Source organism: Eulemur rufifrons, chromosome 29, assembly GCF_041146395.1.
Source record: "Eulemur rufifrons isolate Redbay chromosome 29, OSU_ERuf_1, whole genome shotgun sequence".
In the NCBI taxonomy this organism is placed as follows: Eukaryota; Metazoa; Chordata; class Mammalia; order Primates; family Lemuridae; genus Eulemur; species Eulemur rufifrons.
In genome coordinates, this window is record NC_091011.1 from 50,530,672 (window position 1) to 50,552,285 (window position 21,614).

Consider the following 21,614-nt stretch of genomic DNA (forward strand, 5'->3'; position numbering starts at 1 on the left):
GTCAATTTTTATATAAGTCCTCTGTGTGTTTAATAAGAATATATATTTTGCAGTTTTCTCTGATTTTTCCAATATATTTCAGTTCTCTAGTAATTTTATACATTCTAATTCTCTAGTAATATTTACCTTTACTTCTGTCTTGAACCTCAAAAGACAATGATCTATATCATCCATCAGTTTGTTTCACTTCTTTTTTATTGTTCTTGATTTCAGTAATTTGATCCTGTTTCTTGATATGCCTGATGATTTTTGATTAAATACTGGATATTATGTATGAAAATTTATAGCAACTCTGATGCTGTTTTTCTCCAGAGTAGATTCATTTTTCTTCTGGTTGGCAAATGGAATACTAGAAAATCACCTCAGATCATTTAGGGTACCACTTTTAGGCCTCTTTTTCATTGATCATCTGAAATTCCCATACTGTCAAGGTACAATCTTTCTGAGGTTTCAAATGAAAGCCTGGGGTGTTTACAAGGCCCCTCCACCTTGTTTGCCCTTGAATTCTTTTTTTTTTTTTTTTTTTTTGAGACAGAGTCTCACTCTGTTGCCCAGGCTAGAGTGAGTGCCGTGGCGTCAGCCTAGCTCACAGCAACCTCAAACTCCTGAGCTCAAGGGATCCTCCTGCCTCAGCCTCCCAAGTAGCTGGGACTACAGGCATGCACCACCATGCCCGGCTAATTTTTTCTATATATATTTTTAGCTGTCCATATAATTTCTTTCTATTTTTAGTAGAGATGGGGTCTCGCTCTTGCTCAGGCTGGTCTCGAACTCCCGAGCTCAAACGATCCGCCCACCTCGGCCTCCCAGAGTGCTAGGATTACAGGCGTGAGCCACCGCGCCCGGCCTGCCCTTGAATTCTAACCTCTGTTTCTCCAGAACAAGACTGTGAAATCTTCAGTTACCTGTTTTACCTCTTACCTGCTGCTTTTTGCTTGGTTCATGGTACTTCTGCACTGTGCTACAGAAGACTAAGACTTGGCAACCACCTCACATGAAAACTGCTTACATGACTTCAGGCACATCTGTAGTTTACTGGCGGTTCCAAGCTCCAACTCCTGTTTCTCCAGCCCAGGGAAATGAAAACAACCACCCTCCATCTCTACCACTTTCTGCATCCAGGGCTGGGGAACCTGTGGCCTTAAGGCCACATGTGGCCTCCCAGGTCCTTAAGTGTGGCCTTTTGACTGAATCCAAATTTTACAGAACAAGTTCTCTTATTAAAAAGAGTGCAGCAGAGAAAGATGAAGTTTTGGTTTTTTGCTGGTGGTGGTTTGTTGGGTTTTTTTTGTTTGTTTTTGTTTTGTTTTTTTCCCCCCTCTGGTGCTTAAAAGGAACAATCTTGAAATCAGAAGGTCACAGGTTTGGCGGACAATGTGAATAGACAAATGACCCTAGGCTAAAGCCAAGATGAATGTGGGGCTCACCTCATGTACCATCCTTCTCTCCATGATCGTAGCCCTTAAGTTCTCTGCCTTGGTTATTTCCTTGTGCCTTAAATTTGTTGCTTCATGTATTTTATTCAAATTTATAGTTATTCTCTGTACAAAAGTCCCTGTAATACAAGCTATTCTGTTACCACTAGAACAAGAAACTTGATTCTTTTCTTACCTCCAGGATGATCTCTTTTTTAGACTCCAATTATACCCTTATAACTATGGACCCTCTGCTTCTACTCATCCCTTCTTTGTATTCTCTATACAGTACCAAGTTGATCTTCTAAAAATGTAAATCAGATTACAGTATTCTATTGCTTTAAAAAAATAGGGAAAAAAAAAAGAAACTCTCAAGTAGCTCTCCCACTGCACTGAGAAAGACTTCCAAACTCTCAATCATGACTGTATCTTCTATTCTATACCTTGCTTACTCTGTTCAATATTTGCACAGTACATTTCTTTCCTTAATTCAGTCTTGTGTCAAATGTTATTTCCTCAAAGAAGCCTTCCTTAACCACCATATCTAAAAAAAAAAGTGTACCTTCTACCACCACTCTTACTACTTTCTAATCTCTTGTTTTTTATATGGCCCCTGAGATTATGTCACATACATATTATTTGTTTAAAGATTACTAAGATGTAATGTACCTAACATTTGCAATTTGCAATCTTTTTCATCATGACCACTCCATCCCCAGTATTTCTAACAGTTTCTGGTATATGATAGGCACTCAATATATATCTGTTGAATAAATGGATAAAACTGAAGGAAATGAGAAACTTGCTCACAGCTACTAAGCACTGGAGCTACCAGTGACAAGCAGATAAAAGGAATGATATAATGGAACAGTATTTTAGGAAGATTCATCTGAAGCTAGTATTTAAAATAGATAGCATGTAAAACAAATGGATAGAATCAGAATATCTCTAGTTTCTGCCTGGAAGACTATATTTTTATTTTTAAAGTTTCCCAAGTATTTCTGACATTCTTCCAGGTTTGGGATCATCATAATAAAGAACTGGGGCTAGGAAATGTCAAATGGGGGTTAAGTGAAGAGATGAAAACTTGTGAGTCAATAATAGAAAATGATCATAAAAATGGTCTCTTCTCAATACTAATTGCAAAATTCTAGTATTTGATAACTCTGGTTCATCTGAGACTAGTAACCCCTCTGTCTCTGCCTATTTCAGTAGAAACTTTAGCTAACCTGCCTCTGAGACAGAGCAGTGACAAGGCCAGCTGCTGAATAAGGAAAAAAGTAAGCAAGAACATGAGACCAAGAAAGACTAGGAAGGATTGGGGATATATGTCATGAAGGTATATTAAGGACTACAATCACAGGTCTGATATAGTAGCGGTGCTCAATGACAGTTTATTGGATAGAAATATGCATGGGTAAATGGATATCTGATGTGACCAGTGTATTCAGATATTGGTCTAACATGTTAAATTCAATAGAAGGAATGTATAGGGTAAGCAACCAGAAACTAGGAAAGCCAAACTTGGCTAAAGACAAGAACTGCTATCAAAACCAAAGAAAAAAAAGGTCAGGGAGAACCCACACAAAATACGCAGGAAGGTAGGAAGAACTCAGGAACAATACAGGGCTCATATTTTGAGGTCAAGAAAATAAAAAAAAGAAGGAGGAGAAAGGATTTTTTAAACTTGAAACCAGTTGGAATACTAAGAAAACCCAATGGAAATATCTGCAAGGTTAGTAGCAATAGTGACTAAAGATTCAATTAGGGGTAGGTTTTGTCAGAGATCATATGATATGCTTATATGAGCATATGCCCCAAGACCAGATGGGGAAGATGGGTAAGTTCAGAAAAAAGTGAAATAATTTAGTGCCTACTGAGATGAAGTCATTTTTCTAAGAGTGCTGATTCTAGTATGAAACTTAAGTGTTATGTAGAAATCCCATGTCCTATAACCCCTTAAACTGTAGAAAGAATGGCTGCAAATATACCAGACATACAAAGATTACAGACACGATCTTCAGCCAAATATTCTATTCTATTGTTAGTCTATGTTTAAGTCTTGGAAAATAGGCTCAATTAGTCACAGACTAAGCAAAGAAAGGGAATGGTCTGCATTTCATAGATCTTAACCTAGACAAAGTATCAGATCCCCCGTGGTGACTAGTTTCTACAATATAAATCGAAGTGGTACAGTAGTAGGAGGACAAAGACACTCCTGATTCAATCAACTCAACTAAATTGAAAGAATGTTTCTATATCAAATTTGTCATTGCTCCATAGTGCATCTATGTCTTCCACTGCTTAAAATGTCATCTGCATAACCCTAAAAAGGTAATCAGAGTGAATCTAGCCTCTTATATAGCATTTAAAAATATAGCTGTTTTGTTCCCAAGTGTGCTGAGTGGTGTATTGTTGACCACGCAAGCCTGGTGCTTTAATTCTGATAAATGTTTTCACCTGTGTCAAGGTGGCAGGTCAGTGCTACATATGCTCGTAGTCATTCAAGATTGTAGCTGGAAGGCTCAATAGACTTGCCATCTGATTATGCTACTTGGCAAGTGTGATTTATTGAGTAGATTAAGTACTTTGCTCTTAATACAACCAATAAAGACAGAGCTCATCTTTGCCCACTGACTTCTCCCAGCATAACCAGGCAAATCATAGATCTCTCTTTCCTCACTAAACGGAATCTGTTTGAGTCCTGAGCAAAACAAAGATATAAATGCAGGATTTGGAACTTGATTGTTCTGTGGTGTTTTGATACTCCATACCAGTTCTTTACAGAATAAACATTGACTCTCTGTTGGACAACATCTTGCTGTGCAGGGACTAACCCCAAAAGTCTCATTAAAGAGTTGGTCAGCTAGGGTTTGGATTTCTTTGGTCCACTCAGGTCCAAATGCTACATTTCTAGTGTTTGCTAACTTCTCAATTACCTTTTATATTTTGGGATATGCTATTTCTATAAATATATTCTCTCTATTGAAAGAGTTTAGAATACACTTGTTCATTTCTCCTATTTTTAATTTGAAAATGAGAAAATAAAGTTTATGTACCATCTAGAGTATTTCCATTTTTATAGATTTGATTTATTGAAATTATAGCTAATCTTTTAATCTTAACCTAAAGAAATCAAGATATTATTCTTAAACCATGAAGAAAACATGAAAGGAAAATTGATAAAACTCACGTAACATGCAAAGGGAAATTCACATTGCAAAGTTTAAAAATCTGTAGTCAGTCAGAAAATTAGAAAGTAAATAAATGAATGAATAAATTTAGTAGTTTGAAAAAATAGAGGTCAAAAGACTACTAAGACAATAGTTGAGACTAAAAATAAATCTGTTAACGTACAATGAAAAATAGGATTGAAACATCTATGAAGAAAAAAATTTGATAAAAAAAGAATATCTAACTATAACTGACTTAAAAATGAAGAAATTTACTGGTTTAAAAAATATGTGAGGCAGAGAAGAAAACTGATTCAACCTAAAACGGTTGAAAGATACTGAAGCAGGAAGTTTGTTCCTCAGATAATCATTTGGTTGGAGAATGGCAGGAGGCAGTAAAGGAGGGAGCAGTGGTTTTAGAAAGTGAACTCTATAGCTGTAGTCTTGAAAGGGTAACAAAAATCACAACTATAAACTATAGGTAAAAATATACTTCCATATTAAGGATTAAAAGATGTTTTAACTATGCTTCTAAGGTCACTAAATTTAAACATTAAAGATCTTGATTTTTAAAACATGTACTCAGCTCATGTTTACAAAATGTTTAATTTGAAGATCTCTGTCAATTTTGCTAAACAAAAATTTTCCAAAAGAAAAAAAAATTCCCAAATAAAAAAGGATGCAGAAACAAAAACCTTGGAAACTATACTTTGGAAACATAATGTTATACTTTTGGTTATTACACAAATATGTAACTTACAATTTTATTGTTATGAAGTAATGAATTATGCCTTGATAGTAAAACTGCAAATATCTATTTTCAATCTTTGTTTTCTATTCAGTGTTTCATTCTGTAATTCCTAAATGCCAAAAATAGTACGGAGAGCTGCTCTGGCAAATTAATAGAAATATATAAATAAAACTCCTAAATGAAAGCTGATACAGGTTGAATATGCCTTTTCCAAAATGCTTGGGACCCAAATTTTTTGGATTTTGGATTTTTTCAGATTTTGGGATATTTGCATTAAATGCTCTAATGAGCATTTCCTTTGAGTGTCATGTGAGTACTAAAAAAGTTTTGTATTTTGGAGCATTTCAAATTTCAGATTTTTGGATTTGGGATGCTCAACTGTATAGCTTGAATCAGCACTTCAGACTTTTTACAATCTTGAAAATTAATGAGGACCTCAAGGAGTATTTTATGTAGGTTATATCTATCAAATTACTATATTACAAGTCAAAACTGGAAACTCTGAAAATATCAGGTAATTCAAAAATAACAAAAACCCATAATATGTTAACATAAATATTTTTATAAAAATAACAATTTTTCGAAGACAAAAATATTAGTGAGAAAAGCACCCCTGTTTTACTTTTTTTTTTCAAATCTCTTTAATGTCTGGCTTAATATAACAGAATTAGATATCTGGTTCCACATTCCATCTGTTACAATGTGTTGTTTTGGTTGAAGTATGTGAAGAAAATCTAGCCTCATACAGATCCATAGCTAGAAAAGGGAATCTTTTAATAGCCTCTTCAGATAATTGTGGATTTTCCTATGTTCCATATCAAAACAATAAGTGATGTCTTAAAAGTTAGTTGAACATGGAATCTATAACCACATCAATGACCTTTTCATACTGCATTACACTAAATCCACTGATCTATCTTGCACTTTGAACTGATCCTTTATCCATACATGATTTTGTAATTACATGAATTGGTCATTTGGAAAATACAAGGAATGCAGGTCTACCAAATACTGACACATTTCATAAAACAATTAAAAAATACATCTGTTAATATCAACATCAATGTCATCAGAAAAGACTTTATATATTGGGAAGCTATCAAGCTTAAGGTGGTGAATGCAAGTTTTCAAAAATTCTATTTTTTTACTTAAAAGCTTTAATTTTACTATTGGCAACGAATACTGTCAGCTGTTTCCTTGAAGTAACAGGCCCACTTCTTTCATTTTTTTTCAAGAAAATATCTGCCAAATGCCTAAGTCTAAAAAATTATGGTTCATAAGTTTTTCTTTCCATTAAAAATAGTATGACACGAAAAAAACTATCTAGTTCAGCTCACAATTCAAACAATTACACAAGTGCTTTCCTTGAGGCAAACATCATATTTTAATATGCTGCAGAAATGCTTTAGCATAGTTCCCATTTTGTCCCCTAGGATATTAAAAAGATAGGGACTCAAATGTTGAGATTTTAATATTTACTACACCATCATGGACATTCTAAAAGTGAAACTGGCTTTTTTTTTATACTGAGTGCATGGTAGGAAAGAACTCAATGAATAACTACTAGTATAATTTGATACTGCTGCCTTAATTCATGCTAAGATTCCAGCTTCTGTATCAGAAATACAAATATCAACACAGTGAAAAGGCAAATACTAGTAACATGTTGGTATCATATGAAAAAACTTTTGACATCATGGAACCCTTAATTTTCGAAAGGGTCTGAGATGCCAGTGTTCTTCAGGAAATTGTTTTGAGAGTCACTGGCTTATAAAATTCAAGAAATGTAGAAACATCACAGAACAGGAAATATTTTATTGTGCTTCTTAAAAAGGAAATTCATATCTTCCTGCTATTCAAAATGTCACAGTGAAGACTCAAGAACATTCTAAAATAACTACATGCAATGAAAAAATGGAAACAAGCCTCTGAAAAATGTTAAACTTGGTCAGGTACTTAATTCCAACAAAGAAAAGAAAACAAACATTTTACATAGCAAAGAGCTCAAATATTTTCTATTTAGGTCAAAACTGCTTAGGATTAGATTATACACATAGCATATTACCAGTGTCTTACCTTAGCTCTAGAAGAACTGATATTTTCCATATTTTCAATGCTGCAAATACAATTCTGTGAAACTTTCCGGCAAGCCACTCTGATATAGTCCCAAAAGGTACGAGGACTTTCGTAACCAAACCAGGTTACTTGACCTTCAGGAGAAAAATTATAATATAAAATTTTTTTAAAAAGTAAAAGAAAACTAGACTTGATAATTCAAAATGCAAGAACAATAAAATTCCATAAAATAAAGATAACATACTATGTTATAATGGAAAGAGTACTGATGTAGGGGTCAAAAAGCCTTAAATCTAGTTCTTTTCTACCTTTATTAATAGTTATATTACCTTGGAAGACTTAATAGACCTGGATCATAGTTTTTTCAACAATAAAATAAAACTAAATGAAATAAAAAGGAAATAGACACTAAAACTATTATTGCCATTTAACATCCTATTATCTAACATAGTCTTTTAGACAGCACATGGAAAACCTTCCTGCGGTCCTAGTTAACCATTAATTTAAATGTCAGCAGTTGAATTCTAAACCTTTCTCTACTTAGAAAAAAAACCACAACTTTTCCTCCTCTTCATAGGGATACTTCAAAAAAGGAAACAATGTGTGATTTATCCTACAAGTAAATAAAATCAACCAGCATCCCATATTCAGTGATAATTCATAATCTTCTACCCAACCATTCTCATTTATAAAGCTCTGTCATTCATTTGCTCTCTTCTAGTCACCAACTCATGAAAAACTCTTGAAGTATTTACCATTCTAATTTTTCATCTTTGGGTAACTATGTATCTGTTTGTGACCAAATGTTCTACTGTGTATACCTTATATTAATATTAATATTTCTATGCAGGACTCTGAGTATTAGGTCCATGAAAACCATTTTAAACACTTAGTATTTTTAAATGGGATGTGAGAGACATCTTAATACTTTATTCAGTTGTCTGGAATGATTAGTCTTACCTAGGGAAGTTGTTTAATCTTACTGTAGAAAGATTTCCTTGTATATTTAAGTGCTTTTTCATCTTGAATGAATTATTTATTTCAAATCTTCCCTTCCCCAGTAATAACTTCTCTCCAGCAACATCAGAAAATGTTCTTGTCAGCAAGCACCATTTTAGGAGGAATGTCAGAGGTGATATATGAGAGGTTTCCAACCATGGCAATACATTAGAATAACTGGACTGCTTTTTAAAAATAATTATGTCTGGTCTCCCCTCAAACTGAAAAATCAAAATCTTTAGGGTAAGATGTAGGCATTAGCGTTTTCTTTAAATGTCTCCCTGGTATTTCTAATGATGTACTTATGGTTAATCAACCAACAGAACTCCTACAAATCATGATAGGATTCATCATTTACTTTTAAAGGCCTCCTCTTCCAGCAAACCATGCATGATGATCTCTATCTCTATGGTTAGTGCCACTGTTGGCACAGCACCCTGTGCTTACTTGTCCTTATAATGATTTCTTTACTTAATCATCTCACATATTAGATGATAATATCATGAAGTCAAGGATTGTGTCTTATTTGTCTTTAGATCAACCTCTAACATGTGACTCAGTTTTTGGCTCACAGTATGCACTCAATAAATATTTGTTGAAAAAAATAATTTGTAAATCAGCACACAACAGATCAGCTTAATTGCAATGAATATAAACACTTGAATTTTTAAAAACCCAATTACTATCTTTTTATAACAATTTTTATGACAGTCTGGTATTAAGGTGTTTGCATGCTAGATAAATATCAAATATTTTGGACAAATATATTAACCTTTGTCTATACATAAATAAAACACAAAAACATCTATAAATCCTTATCTAAACAACTATATAATTCAATGTCTCTTTAAAAATCAAATCTTACTGCCTACAAATAGAAATCTACAGGAATATTTACAATCTCCCTTGTTCCTCTTACACTCTTTCCATCACTTTCCTTTGTCCTTGCTCTTCTCTGAATTAAAAAGTTCCTGGTATGATACCTCAAATACAGTTTGTCTCTAGGAACTTTTCATGTCATCAATTTGTTAGCCATTTGGAGGGGAGGCAGGGTGACTGGTGGTTAAGAATATGGGCTCTTTGAGTCAGGTGGACCTGAATTAGATCACTTTCTAAGCTATATGATCTTGAACAAACTACTTAAATTCACTCTATAAGTCTGAGCCTCCTCTGTTGAGAATACCAGTAGTAACTACCTGATAGCACTGTTGTGAGAATTAGATGAGATCATGTACGTGCAGCAAGTAGCAAAGAGCCTAGTACATATTAAGTACTAAATAAATGTTAATTGTTCCTACTGTTATCACTGTTACCACACAAATGGTTAAGGGAACCAAGCTCCCTTCATACTATAAAACAAAGTGTGAATGAGATACACAGTTAAGTTCTTCCCATTACTTGCTTAGAATCTAGAGAAATCTTTAAAATTTACTCCCTAACCCAACCTTTTCCCTTACCAACCATTCTAAACTTACGTCTTCAAAATGTTTCTAATCTCAACTAATTTTCCTTATCTTCTATTATTTGATATCATTCTACAATTTCAAAATAAGAGGTACAGCTGCCAGACTTCCCTCAAGAAATGGAATGTTGTATACTGGAAGAGATATTAAAGAAAGAGAGTAATAGCAGGGATTCTCTGGTAGCTTTAAATTTCTCTAAAATGGCAGTATGGGAAACACAAGTCAGAGAAATATCCAAGGAAACAGGCAACACTGTATTAGCCAAAGGCAACCACCTACAATGAGAACCCAGATAACCAAGGAGAAAAGTAAAGCATAGGTTGCCCATGACCAAGAAGAATGTCCTTGGTAAAAAAACACATACTGGTTCAGCACTTTTGCATAGGGGATGATTTGCTTTTCTACAATGCTATTATAAACTTTCTCATTAGTTTCACATTTTTGAGTAAAGTAATTTGTAAGAAGTTTTGAAGCAGAGCTGTTAAAAACCAAAGAATATAACAAAGCCCTGTTTTGGAGGAGAGAAAACAAAGATATAGAAAAACTAGAAATCTAGGCATAGTTTAAGCAGAGAAGGCAAGGGCACTAAATTCTTGGGACTCCTGCTATGGGTGGGCTACACTATCTACAGGAACTTTTACCCAAAAGATAATGACAAGATTTCCCAGATTACAAACTGAGAAGCTAAACAAAAATAGGATGGCATATCATCATAACTTGCAGGGCCTTAAACCAGTAGTCTCTTCATAACACTTATCTATTCAACAAACTAGATGTGAGGATGACTTGGCTTGATTGTGCCTTCCTTCCTCTTCCATGTGAATTATTTCCAAAATGAAGTTCTTTATTTAAGACACTACACTTTCCTACATTTAGAAGGGCCTGCTTTAAAAGAAGGTAGATTCCCTTGCTAGCACCTACAAACAAAAGCTCTCTTGTATATTGTATGTATATCCCAGAATTTTATCAAAATAATTACATAATTTCTGCATCTACAAAATGGGTTTAATTTAATTAAATATAATATTAATTGAGGCATTCAATTGGTTGTTTGAGATATTATTATTCGAACATTACTTTTATGTAAACACAGATTAACTGCTTGTAAAAGTCTGTAACCAGTATTTAACAGGAGATTAAAAAACAAAGTTACAAGCTGATTATGCCTTTAAAAATAAATATTGAAATAATAAATAACCACTCCCAGAATATTTTCCTTTCATTTAAAAATAACCACAAAAGCAAATCAAATAGGAAGACACTGACTAGTCTAAATCTTGGAGAAATTTTATTACAAAAGACATATACTGTCAATAACAGAATTCTCTTTTTAAAGCTCTCCATGAGTACAGGTACATAATGTGCTTTTAATTATAAATGTTCTTTGAAGTTGACTTTTTACCGATGAGAAAGTTAAATGAGCTTTTCAAAACTTACTCCCATCCCATCAATACAACTGTAATTCATTTTAGCCACAGAAGTAAGTGGTGAAAAGTTGATATCTTTCTCTGTAAAATCCCTCATTTTCAGCACCTAAAATTGGCTTGTGATCTCTAGGATCCAATGTTATTCTAAAATTATTTTTCTATATTCTTTAAGTGAGGTATCTATTCACATCTTACAATATGCCCGTGTTTTGTTTATAGCTTATTTTATGGCCAGAATGAGACCTTCTAAGAATAGAAACTAAATTTTCTAAAGTGGCTCTTTACTAAGCAGTGGCTTATGATACATCATCTTTTAATAATATAATGTAAAATATAAATGGATCTGTTAATTGACTTCCCTTCCCGATACTTTGTAATAGTACCTACTATGTAAATAGTAAATGAAAAACTGGTCTCACAAACTAAAGTTCTATTAATGTTAAAATACATCACCTACCTGACAATATTAAATACTATTACACCTTAGAGCTGTTATTCATCTAGACAAGCAACAAAAGACAAGATAGTTCCGCCAAATTTTAATAAACCACTCTGATATCACTACAAAAGTTTTCAGATACTTAGAGGAGATTGGTTACTTGTGGATTTATTTTGCTACTATATCAATATTTAGATATTTAACTTATAACTTTTCACTTTAAATTTAGTATTAGCAATCCTAAGTTTCTTTTTTTTTTTTTTTTTTTTTTTTTAGACAGAGTCTCACTCTGTTGCCCAGGCTAGAGTGAGTGCCGTGGCGTCAGCCTAGCTCACAGCAACCTCAAACTCCTGGGCTCAAGCAATCCTCCTGTCTCAGCCTCCCGAGTAGCTGGGACTACAGGCATGCACCACCATGCCTGGCTAATTTTTTCTATATATATTTTTAGCTGTCCATATAATTTCTTTCTATTTTTAGTAGAGATGGGGTCTCGCTCTTGCTCAGGCTGGTCTCGAACTCCTGAGCTCAAACGATCCGCCCACCTCGGCCTCCCAGAGTGCTAGGATTACAGGCGTGAGCCACCGCGCCCGGCCCTAAGTTTCTTATTGCTAATTTATAAAAAACAGCTTACTATTTTCCACTATCTTTTTTACTAAACAGAGAAAATTCTCATGTCTTTGCAAGAAGTCAAAAACCTTTTCTTTAAAAAAATTACAGTGTCCCAAAAGTCTCCATAGAAAGGAAAACTTTTGTAAAATTTTATAACAAATATTTTGTAAAAAAAAAAAAAGTTCATTTAGCTACAATTTCCCGTTTTCCCTATGTATGGTGACTTTTGGTACACCCTGTATTACTAGTTGAGGTTTATATTAGGCCATTCAGCTTTGAAGGTAAAATTATGACACTAATTCTTTTTCTAACCACAATTTTCTAACTAAAAATCTCACATTACTGTTCTAAAAAAATAGGACAAATTTAAACACTTAAAAATAATCCCAGTTACACTCTAAGCTAAATCTGAAGAAGTCAGAATCTGGATTAGATACTCAATTATAGAACATTGCTAGTACTGTATGTTACCTATAGGATGCCTCAAGTAAATCATTTAGCCACTGTGAATCACAGTTACTCATCTATAAAACGTAATTATTATCCTTTGTTACTGACAATTTAATGTCTAGTTCACTGGTACGGAATTATTCATAAACACACACAAATATCTAAATTATGTATCCATATCATAAAAATTACCAATCCTTAATTTTCCAAAACAAAAAGATTAAGATAACCAGGTTGACCAAAAAACCGAAAATCAAATTCACTTAATAGGCTTTTTTAATTCCAGTAATTTTGCTATCTCTCCGAATAAAGTACAAAGGTTTTGTTTTTCTTCCACCAGCATTATTCAAATAAGGCTTAAAACATTAGTGGACAAAATTAGTATACTGAAGGCCGAGTCCACACAGAGAGCTACACATAAATGTGTAGCCTTGAAGAAATCAAGTGTAATTTGTTTCAGTAGTGATTAGGGCTATAGGTACAGAACATAAAACAAAGAAACTGTTCAAAATAATTACTTGTGGGAATTAGGATTAAGGAAATGAGAAGACATTTATTTTATACTTTTTATCCTTTGTCCTACTGTAATCTTTTAAAATAATTACTATGTATTTCTTTTCTAACTAAAAAATATTTTAAAGGGCTAGGTCATAAGTACAGAGGCCCAATAGAGTTTTTCATATAACAGGAATTCAATTAAAAAAATATTTCAGTAAGTAAATAAAGGGATGAATTCTACCTGGGAGAAAGGAAACTATGGAATATATTCCTATTTTTTAAAAAAGGAATATATTCCCACTAATGGTTAAAGAATGACAAACCAGTTATTGTTGGTAGCACTCATCTATGTTTACTGAATGACTAGAATATTCACACAGCTTCCTTGAGCTCCTACTTTAATGTAATAAAAAATATTATCATACAGCACTTATAAAATTGAGTTAATAGCAAATAAATCTTACATCATTAAGAGTTACAAGAAGAATGTAAATAACATTGAAGCATGATTCATAAAATAGTAATTAAAGCTATGGAACTTAGAAATATTCATGAGTCACATAGGAGAGGAAGAAGATGAAACTGTGTGGGTTTACAAAATTTTAATTTTAAAAATCAGCATAAACATGCCTATGCCCTTTGGATTTAATAAAACAAAAACAAAAAAATTTAAAGCTTTGCAAAACCCATGCAATGTACTAAAAGAGATCACTTAACTGATACTGCCCTCCCCAGTAAGTCAATTCCATGCTCCCGTGCAGCTCAGTGGCGGGAGACATCACCAGCATAGAGTACCCTTGAAGAGGTATTTGGAGATGAGCCAGCCATCTGCAACTTTGGGAAATCTCTTTAAAAAAAATAAACAACAACAACAACACACAGATATTTAAGAAACCTGCCATCATGTTTACAATTCCAAATTGAATAGCCCAAATAAGATGGCCATACATAATTTTGAAGCAGTAAACACTATTTTTACCTAATAAATAAAATAAACTCAATTAAGATGAATATGAGCTACACTCAGAAAATAAATCAAGCTGGCTCCTTATAACCTGTTCTATTGGAGAGGCTAAATGTGCTGTTCCCTGTTTATTTTCACCTCCATCATTCTTTCTCAAATTTAATAAACTTACGAGGACACTGGACCTCAAAATCAGCAACAGCTTGACTGAATTTGCTAACTTTGTACCTCAAAACTTACAAGATTGATTAGGAAGAATTACTCACTTTGAACTATATGGCTCAGAAAGTTTTCAATTTTAAAAATACACATTTTTTTACTGTTATCTTTTCTAAAAAGTTATAAACAAATACATTTTTAAAGAGCATTTCTCTTTTTTTGCCTAAGAAATGTTAAAGTTTTTTTTTTCTTTTTTCTTTTTTTTTTTTGCTTAATGATGAGAACAGCACTTAGATTATCAAGTAAAATGCTGGTAAATTGACTAAATAATGCCCACTCCATAAAAAATACTGTTTTATTTGCTACAGCTTCCAATTATTGTTTAACAATCACCATCTGGAAAAGTACTATAAATTCTTGCTATGCTGTTTGGGAATTGCTAGTATAATTAGATGGGAAAACTTCAAAGCCAAATTTCTGAAATCACATTCCCAACAAATGACATTTCCTTCTCTCATAAGCAAACACTTAAATCTTCAATAGCACACAGTTCCACACCTTTCCAAATACTTAGATCCTTTATAAAATCAAATTAAAAACCAAACAAACATAGTAATGTGGCAAGAAAAATGAAAGGAAGGAGTACATAAGCTGTGCCACATCTATGGCTCTACCAATCACTCTCTATCCTCTTACCCCTGTTTGTAACATTTTAAACAAATATTAAATTTGGAAACATATCAAAAAGGATCTATAATTTGGTACCCTAGTTAAAGCCCATATTAGAACATGTTCTTGCTATAACTACAAAAAAAAATGAAAATTTATCAACATTGAAGTGTAAAGCAGAATAGAATGCTTTTCATTGGAAATAGTATCAATTCTTAATGTTTAAACCACATTTACTATCTCTGTCCTGACACAAAGTTCTCTATCTTATTTGTGATCTATAGATTCAAAAATGTATCAAAGTAAAAACAATTTCTATGGAAATTTTAAAGAACTTTTACTTCAAAAAATGTATCAAATGAGCTATATCATTACCATGATTTATGTCATGGCTTAATTCCTCATTTAAAGTGGGAAACAATACCTGAATCTCTTTTATTTTATTTTATTTTTAGAGACAAGGTCTTGCTTTATCTCATAGGCTACAACTCCTGGGCTCAAGCAATCCTTTTGCCTCAGCCTCCCAAGTAGCAAGGACTACCGACTAAAAGCAAGCACCACCATGCCTGGCTAATTTTTTTATTTTTAGTTTTCTGTAGAGACAGGATATAGCTGTGTTTCCAACAGAGATGGGCTCTTGCTATGTTGCCGAGGCTAGTCTCAAATTCCTGGCCTCAAGCGATCCTCCCACCCTGGCCTCCCAAAATGCTAGGATTACAGACATGAGCCATGACACCTGGCTGACAATTTTATCGGTAGTAGAATTTATTTAAGACTTCTCATAATATTTTCTTCTTCTTGGCTTGGGGAAGGTACTCCCCTTCCATGAAGCAAATTATAATTTTTTTTTTTTTTTTTGAGACACAGTCTCGCTCTGTCACCCAGGGCTAGAGTGCATAGCATCATCATAGCTCACTGCAACTTCCAACTCCTGGGCTCAAGCAATCCTCTTGCCTCAGCCTCCCAAGTAGCTGGGACTACAGGCACATGCCACCATGTCCAGCTAATTTTTTCTATTTTTTCGTAGAGACAGGGTCTTGCTCTTGCCCAGGCTGGTCTTGAACTCTTGGCCTCAAGCAATCCTTCTGCCTTGAGCTACTGGGCCCAGCCCCAATTCTACATTTTGAATCATTTAATTTGAAGGCGTTTTGAAAGTGAACTTCATGTAAAATAAACCTGAATAATTCCCCAGAGAACAAAGTTTAAAACCATTAATAAATCTCTCATTCTGTAAATAAGCAAATATTTAAATTGGGGAATTAAAATGACTTTGAAATTTCTGGTTTGATTATAAAATATAAAGACCATTTTGTCTAAGTCTCCTAATTATACGTATAAATACTTGAGTTTTTTGTTTTTGTTTTTGCTTTTCACCCAGAAATACCCATACCAAACATGGTAATTGAAAGTACTACAACAATAAGACTCAAAGAGAAGCAAGTAATCAAGTACGTGGGGATTGTATGTTGTCGAATTTTAGACATTCAGAATGACATAAAACTAAGATACAACTATTTCATGCTTTAAAATAAATCATAAACTCTCAAATGAAAAAAAGTATGGAATAAAATAATAAACTACCAACAGTAATCATGTAAAAAGACTAATCTCAAGGGAGAAAAAAGATCATTATTGATCAAAATGGACTATATAAAAACTAGTTCCACATGTTATAGAGTTTTTTTCTATCCTGGGGTAATTAAAAAGACTCACTAAACAAATGACACAGGCAAACAGAAAATTTTTAAAAAGGTTAATAAAATGAAAATACATTCAATTTCAGTTATAAATATAAATTAAGATAACAAGATACTCATATATATGATAGAAGGCCAAAAAAGATACTTTCCCCAATAAAATTAAAAAACAAATATTAATAATAGTAAAATGAGATATGGGAAAAAATAGCAATCACATACATTATTGTTGGTACAACCTTTCTAGTAGACAATTTAGCAAAGTATATGAAATTCAAAATGTATATATCCTTTGATTTTAGTAATTACCATTCTAAGAATCATTACCTATTATGATTACTAGGAAATAATTTTAGAGAAATTAGACAACTATGTAAAGACATGTTCAGTGACATATAACAGTATGTTTACGAAAAGGAAAATTTGGGAAAAATCAATAAGAAGTTACTTATGGTTCATTTATATATTAAATATTATATAGCTGTTAAAAATGAAATGGAAATATATCCAAGAGAATAAAAAACATGTAGAAGCAAAAACTTGTACATGAATGCTTACAGAAGCATTATTCATAAGAGAAAAAAAGTAGAAACAATCCAAAAGTCCATTAACTGATAAAAGGATACACAAAATGTGGTATATCCATATAATGGAATATTCTTCAGCCATAAAAAAATGAAGTACTGATACATGCTACAACACAAATGAACTCTGAAAACATTATGTTAAGTGTGAAAGAAGTCAAACACAAAAGGCCATATAATTTATTATTTCATTTATATGGAATGTCCAGAATAAGTAGATCCATAGGAATAGAAAGTAAATTAATGGTCACCAGGGGATGGGGAAAGGGAAGAAAGGGAAATGACCACCTAATAAGTAAGGAGTTTCTTTTTGGGGTGATGAAAATTTTCTAGAATTAGATAGTAGTGATAGTTGCACTACTCTGTGAATATACTAAAAACCACTGAATTGTGTACTTTAAAATGTTTGTAATAGTAAATTTTATGTTACATAAATTTTATTTGCTTTTAAAATACTAAAAAAGAAATGGAAAATATTAATATGGTCATGAAAAGATGCCTACAATATACCAAGGCTAAAATACAGATCATAACAAAGAAAAAAATATACATTCATATGCATACACATATGCAATATACACAGGATGGTAGATGGGCAAATTTGCCAGCTACAGTTCTATCTGGGATTTCTGGACGTTTTTATTAATACTTCCTACTGCTTTATATTTGAATGTCTCGTGACTTTTATGAGGACTAGGAGGAAGAGGAAATGCAAAAATGATTGGTAGCCCAAGAAGACATATTATATAGAGAGAAAAAGGTTAAGGAATCGTAACAGAACTTTTTCTGTCTTTCTTTTCTTTTTACTAATATAGTAGACTATTAATAGGAAGGCAAACAAAGTCAAGTTATTTATTCAGCAGTTACTGGATAAAATTTCAAAGTGAAGTGAGAGCCTTCTCAAAAGGCGTCAGAAAAACAAAAAATGATAAGTGCTACAAGCTTAAGAGTAAAGTATAGGAATATGATTTTGATTGAAAAGGTTATATAAAAGTACAGAAATTTGAGTGATATTTAAATTTTTCCAGTTACTAACCTTTTTCGCTATAATTGCTTTAGATATCAAAACTTTGTTTTTAGAATCTATGTAGTTATAATACCTATTTATTCCTGAACCTTAAATTTACGATAAACATTAATATAGAAGTTAATTTTATTCACCGTGCAACTTAAAACACTGAATCAAATTCATCATGGTACAGATAACCCTGGATGCTTCAAGAATTCCTTGAATATTATGATTTTCTGAGACATAAAATCTATTGCAGCTATCCTAAATTTCCAAGTATATAACTTAAAAGGGTGTTTCTCAGAGTGGCCTTGTCCATTGTCTAAAAGCCAAACTTTGGTGACCTTCAGAGCCAATTTCTTATCTCTGGTATCATGTTTTGGCCTGAGTATATGGGTTTTTGTTGAATGAGTTATGTTCATATGTTACTACAGAAACAATTCAAGTCTCATTTTGTGTGCAAACCAAGAATCCAAAGTTGGAAAACCTACAAAAATGAACAAAGAAAACTCAAAAGCCAATGGACAGGTTTATCTTTACTCATTGTTTCTAATAGTGTTTACACTGTACTTCAAAAGATGGCCTCATAGGGAGGTGACTATTTATCATCTAAATCAGGAAGAGCTTTGAGGTTCAAGCCAAAGTTCCTGAGCAATGCTTAGGTATCATAACAGTTCAACTGGGTTACAAAAATTCTACAATGTCAAGTTCTAACTAGGAATTCTCTTTTTAAAGTCTGAATCCAAGTGCTATTAGAAAAAAATATAGAGATTATTACTCTTGCATTAAATATTCAATTTTCCAACACACATTCACTGAGTGTCTACCATATCTCAAGCACTGTTCTAGAGATCTGGGATACATCAGTGAACAAAACAGATGAAGAACTTAGCCCTGGTGAAACTTACATTTCAGTAGAGGTGAAGATCTTAGCCCTGGTAAAGCTTACATTTTAGTGAAGGTGAAGAAAGACAATAAGTAATAATCATAATAAATTACATAATATGTTAAAAGTTAAAAAAAAAAGTAATGCAGGGTAAAGAGGTCAGAAGTGCTTGAGGATGAAAAGAGGGAAGGTGATTTATAATTTAAAATATAGTGGACAGGCTAAATTCATTGAGTAGTTTTGAAACAGATGAAGGAGTTAACCGTTCAGATACTGGAAGAAGTGTGCTCCTTACCCAGGGTAAAGCCAGTGTAATGGTGCACTGTGGTGGAATGTGCCTGGTACAGCCAAGAAAAATAAAAAAAAAACTGATGAGGCTAGAGTACAGTAACTTCAGGGGAAAAAAAGATTACCTGTACATGAATACAACTGGGGAAGAAATGTTTAGAATCATTGCAAAATCTAAAGTGAACGCAAGTCAGCAAGCCAAATGTTAGTAAGTACAATTAGCAGATTAATTTATAGATTTATTTGACATAATGTCTTATTATACTTGATCCTTTTTTCCTTTAATAAGTGGTATGTTAGTAATTGATAGTCTGCAGTTCTCCAGGACACTCAGAAGCTTTTTCATTTTAATTAATTATTTTCTATGTAACCTGTACAAAATTCACTAATATATCCCATCCTCACACCATCTAGCTGAAGTTTACATGATTATTTCTAACCACTTTACTGCTCAATTTCATATTTTTCTTTAACTGGCCTACTAGTCTATAAATAATCAAAGTCACAGATGACATTTTAAAGAATTAAATTGTAATTTTCACTTGAGGCACTTTTATGCTTCCTTCCTCTGTGAAGCCATCCCTAACTCATTCAAGCAGAAAGGATTATTTGCTCCTTTGTGCTACATCACACTCACACTTCTGTTATGACTTGATGATACAACACATCATTATTTGTTAATGAAAGCATGCCTTATTAATCTTTGTATTCTTAGCCTCCAGCACAGGTTACTGAGTAAGAGAATGAATAGAATAAACAGAATAGGCTATGTATGTGTATAAAAGATGGTGGGAGTTGGGGGCAGCAGGGCACAGGGCACAGGGCAAGTGAGGAAAGCAAAAAAAGAAAAAAGTGGAAAGTATATGCAAAGTTTCAAATTTAAAGCTTCACAAAAAGAATAGGGAACTCAGGCTATGACTCATTTCCAGAGCAGAGGAAAAGTAGGAGTTACATTCAGCCAAGAAAAATATAAAGGGGTGATGGCAAAGGAATACTCCTTGGGGCTTCTTTTTACTGTGCTCTATGACAAACTATCTAGCCTCCCAAAGTAAATGGGGATCAAGGAGTTGGAATCTTATGTATTATAATAAAAAAATGGGATCTCTCCCATTTTAAAATGTTTTAATGAGAAGCAACAGAATTTGAAGGAGTTATAAATTTATTTTTTAACTTATAGTAAGTTCACTGTTGGTATACATTTCTATGAGTTCTGAAAAATGCAGGAAGTCATATAACCACAACCATGAGACATGTAACAGTTCCACCAACCAAAGAAAACTCCTTCATGCTGATGTTACATAGTCAAACCCCAAGCCCCTCCCCAACTTCCAACCCCTAGTAACCACTGATCTATTCTCTGACACTATAGTTTGGCCTTTTCTATAAAGTCATACAAATGAAATGATACAGTAACCTTTAGAGTTTTGCTTCTTTCACCTAGCATAATATATGTGAAATTTATCCATGTTGTTGTATGTGGAAATGGTGTTTTTGCTTTTTATTACTGAGTTTATTCATTGTATGGATACAGACCCATTTATTCATTCATCACATGAAGGATATTTGGAACGTTTCTAGTTTTTGACATGAATAAAACTGCAATAAACAAGTTTTTGTGTAAACTTAAGTATTCATTTCTCTTGAGTAAAATAGAAGGATGGGTGGAAAATAAGAGTATATTTAACTTTACAAAAAATTGACCAACTGTTTACTAAAGAGGCTATACCATTTTAGTGCAATGTATGAGACTTCCAATGGCTCCCCATCCCCAGCAGAACTTGATACAGGTGTGCAGCAGTACCTCATTGTGGTTTTAGTTTGTATTTCCCTAATTACTAATGACGTTGACCATCATTTCATTTGTTTACTTGCCATTTGTGTATCTTCGGTAAAGTATCTGTTCAATTCTTCTGCACATTTTAAAACTGAGTTGTTTTCAAACTATTTCTCTTTATATCAGTTCTTTTTTTTTTTTTTTTTTTTTTTTTTTGAGACAGAGTCTCACTCTGTTGCCCGGGCTAGAGTGAGTGCCGTGGCGTCAGTCTAGCTCACAGCAAC

The 21,614-nt window shown here is 33.1% G+C and overlaps 1 protein-coding gene across 7 annotated transcripts in view; it reads right to left on the minus strand.

The window, feature by feature from the left end:
• Positions 1-21,614, minus strand: part of RUNDC3B (RUN domain containing 3B) — a 116,313-nt gene that overhangs the window by 58,170 nt on the left and 36,529 nt on the right. For 4 of the 7 annotated variants that reach the window (XM_069462048.1, XM_069462051.1, XM_069462049.1 and 1 more), the window contains exon 3: positions 7,416-7,549. In XM_069462048.1, coding sequence (XP_069318149.1) covers positions 7,416-7,549 — 134 coding nt within the window. Of the gene's footprint in view, positions 1-7,415; positions 7,550-11,137; positions 11,143-14,095; positions 14,148-21,614 lie in introns of all 7 variants that reach the window. The other 3 variants (XM_069462050.1, XM_069462046.1, XM_069462045.1) reach the window with 1 other exon arrangement.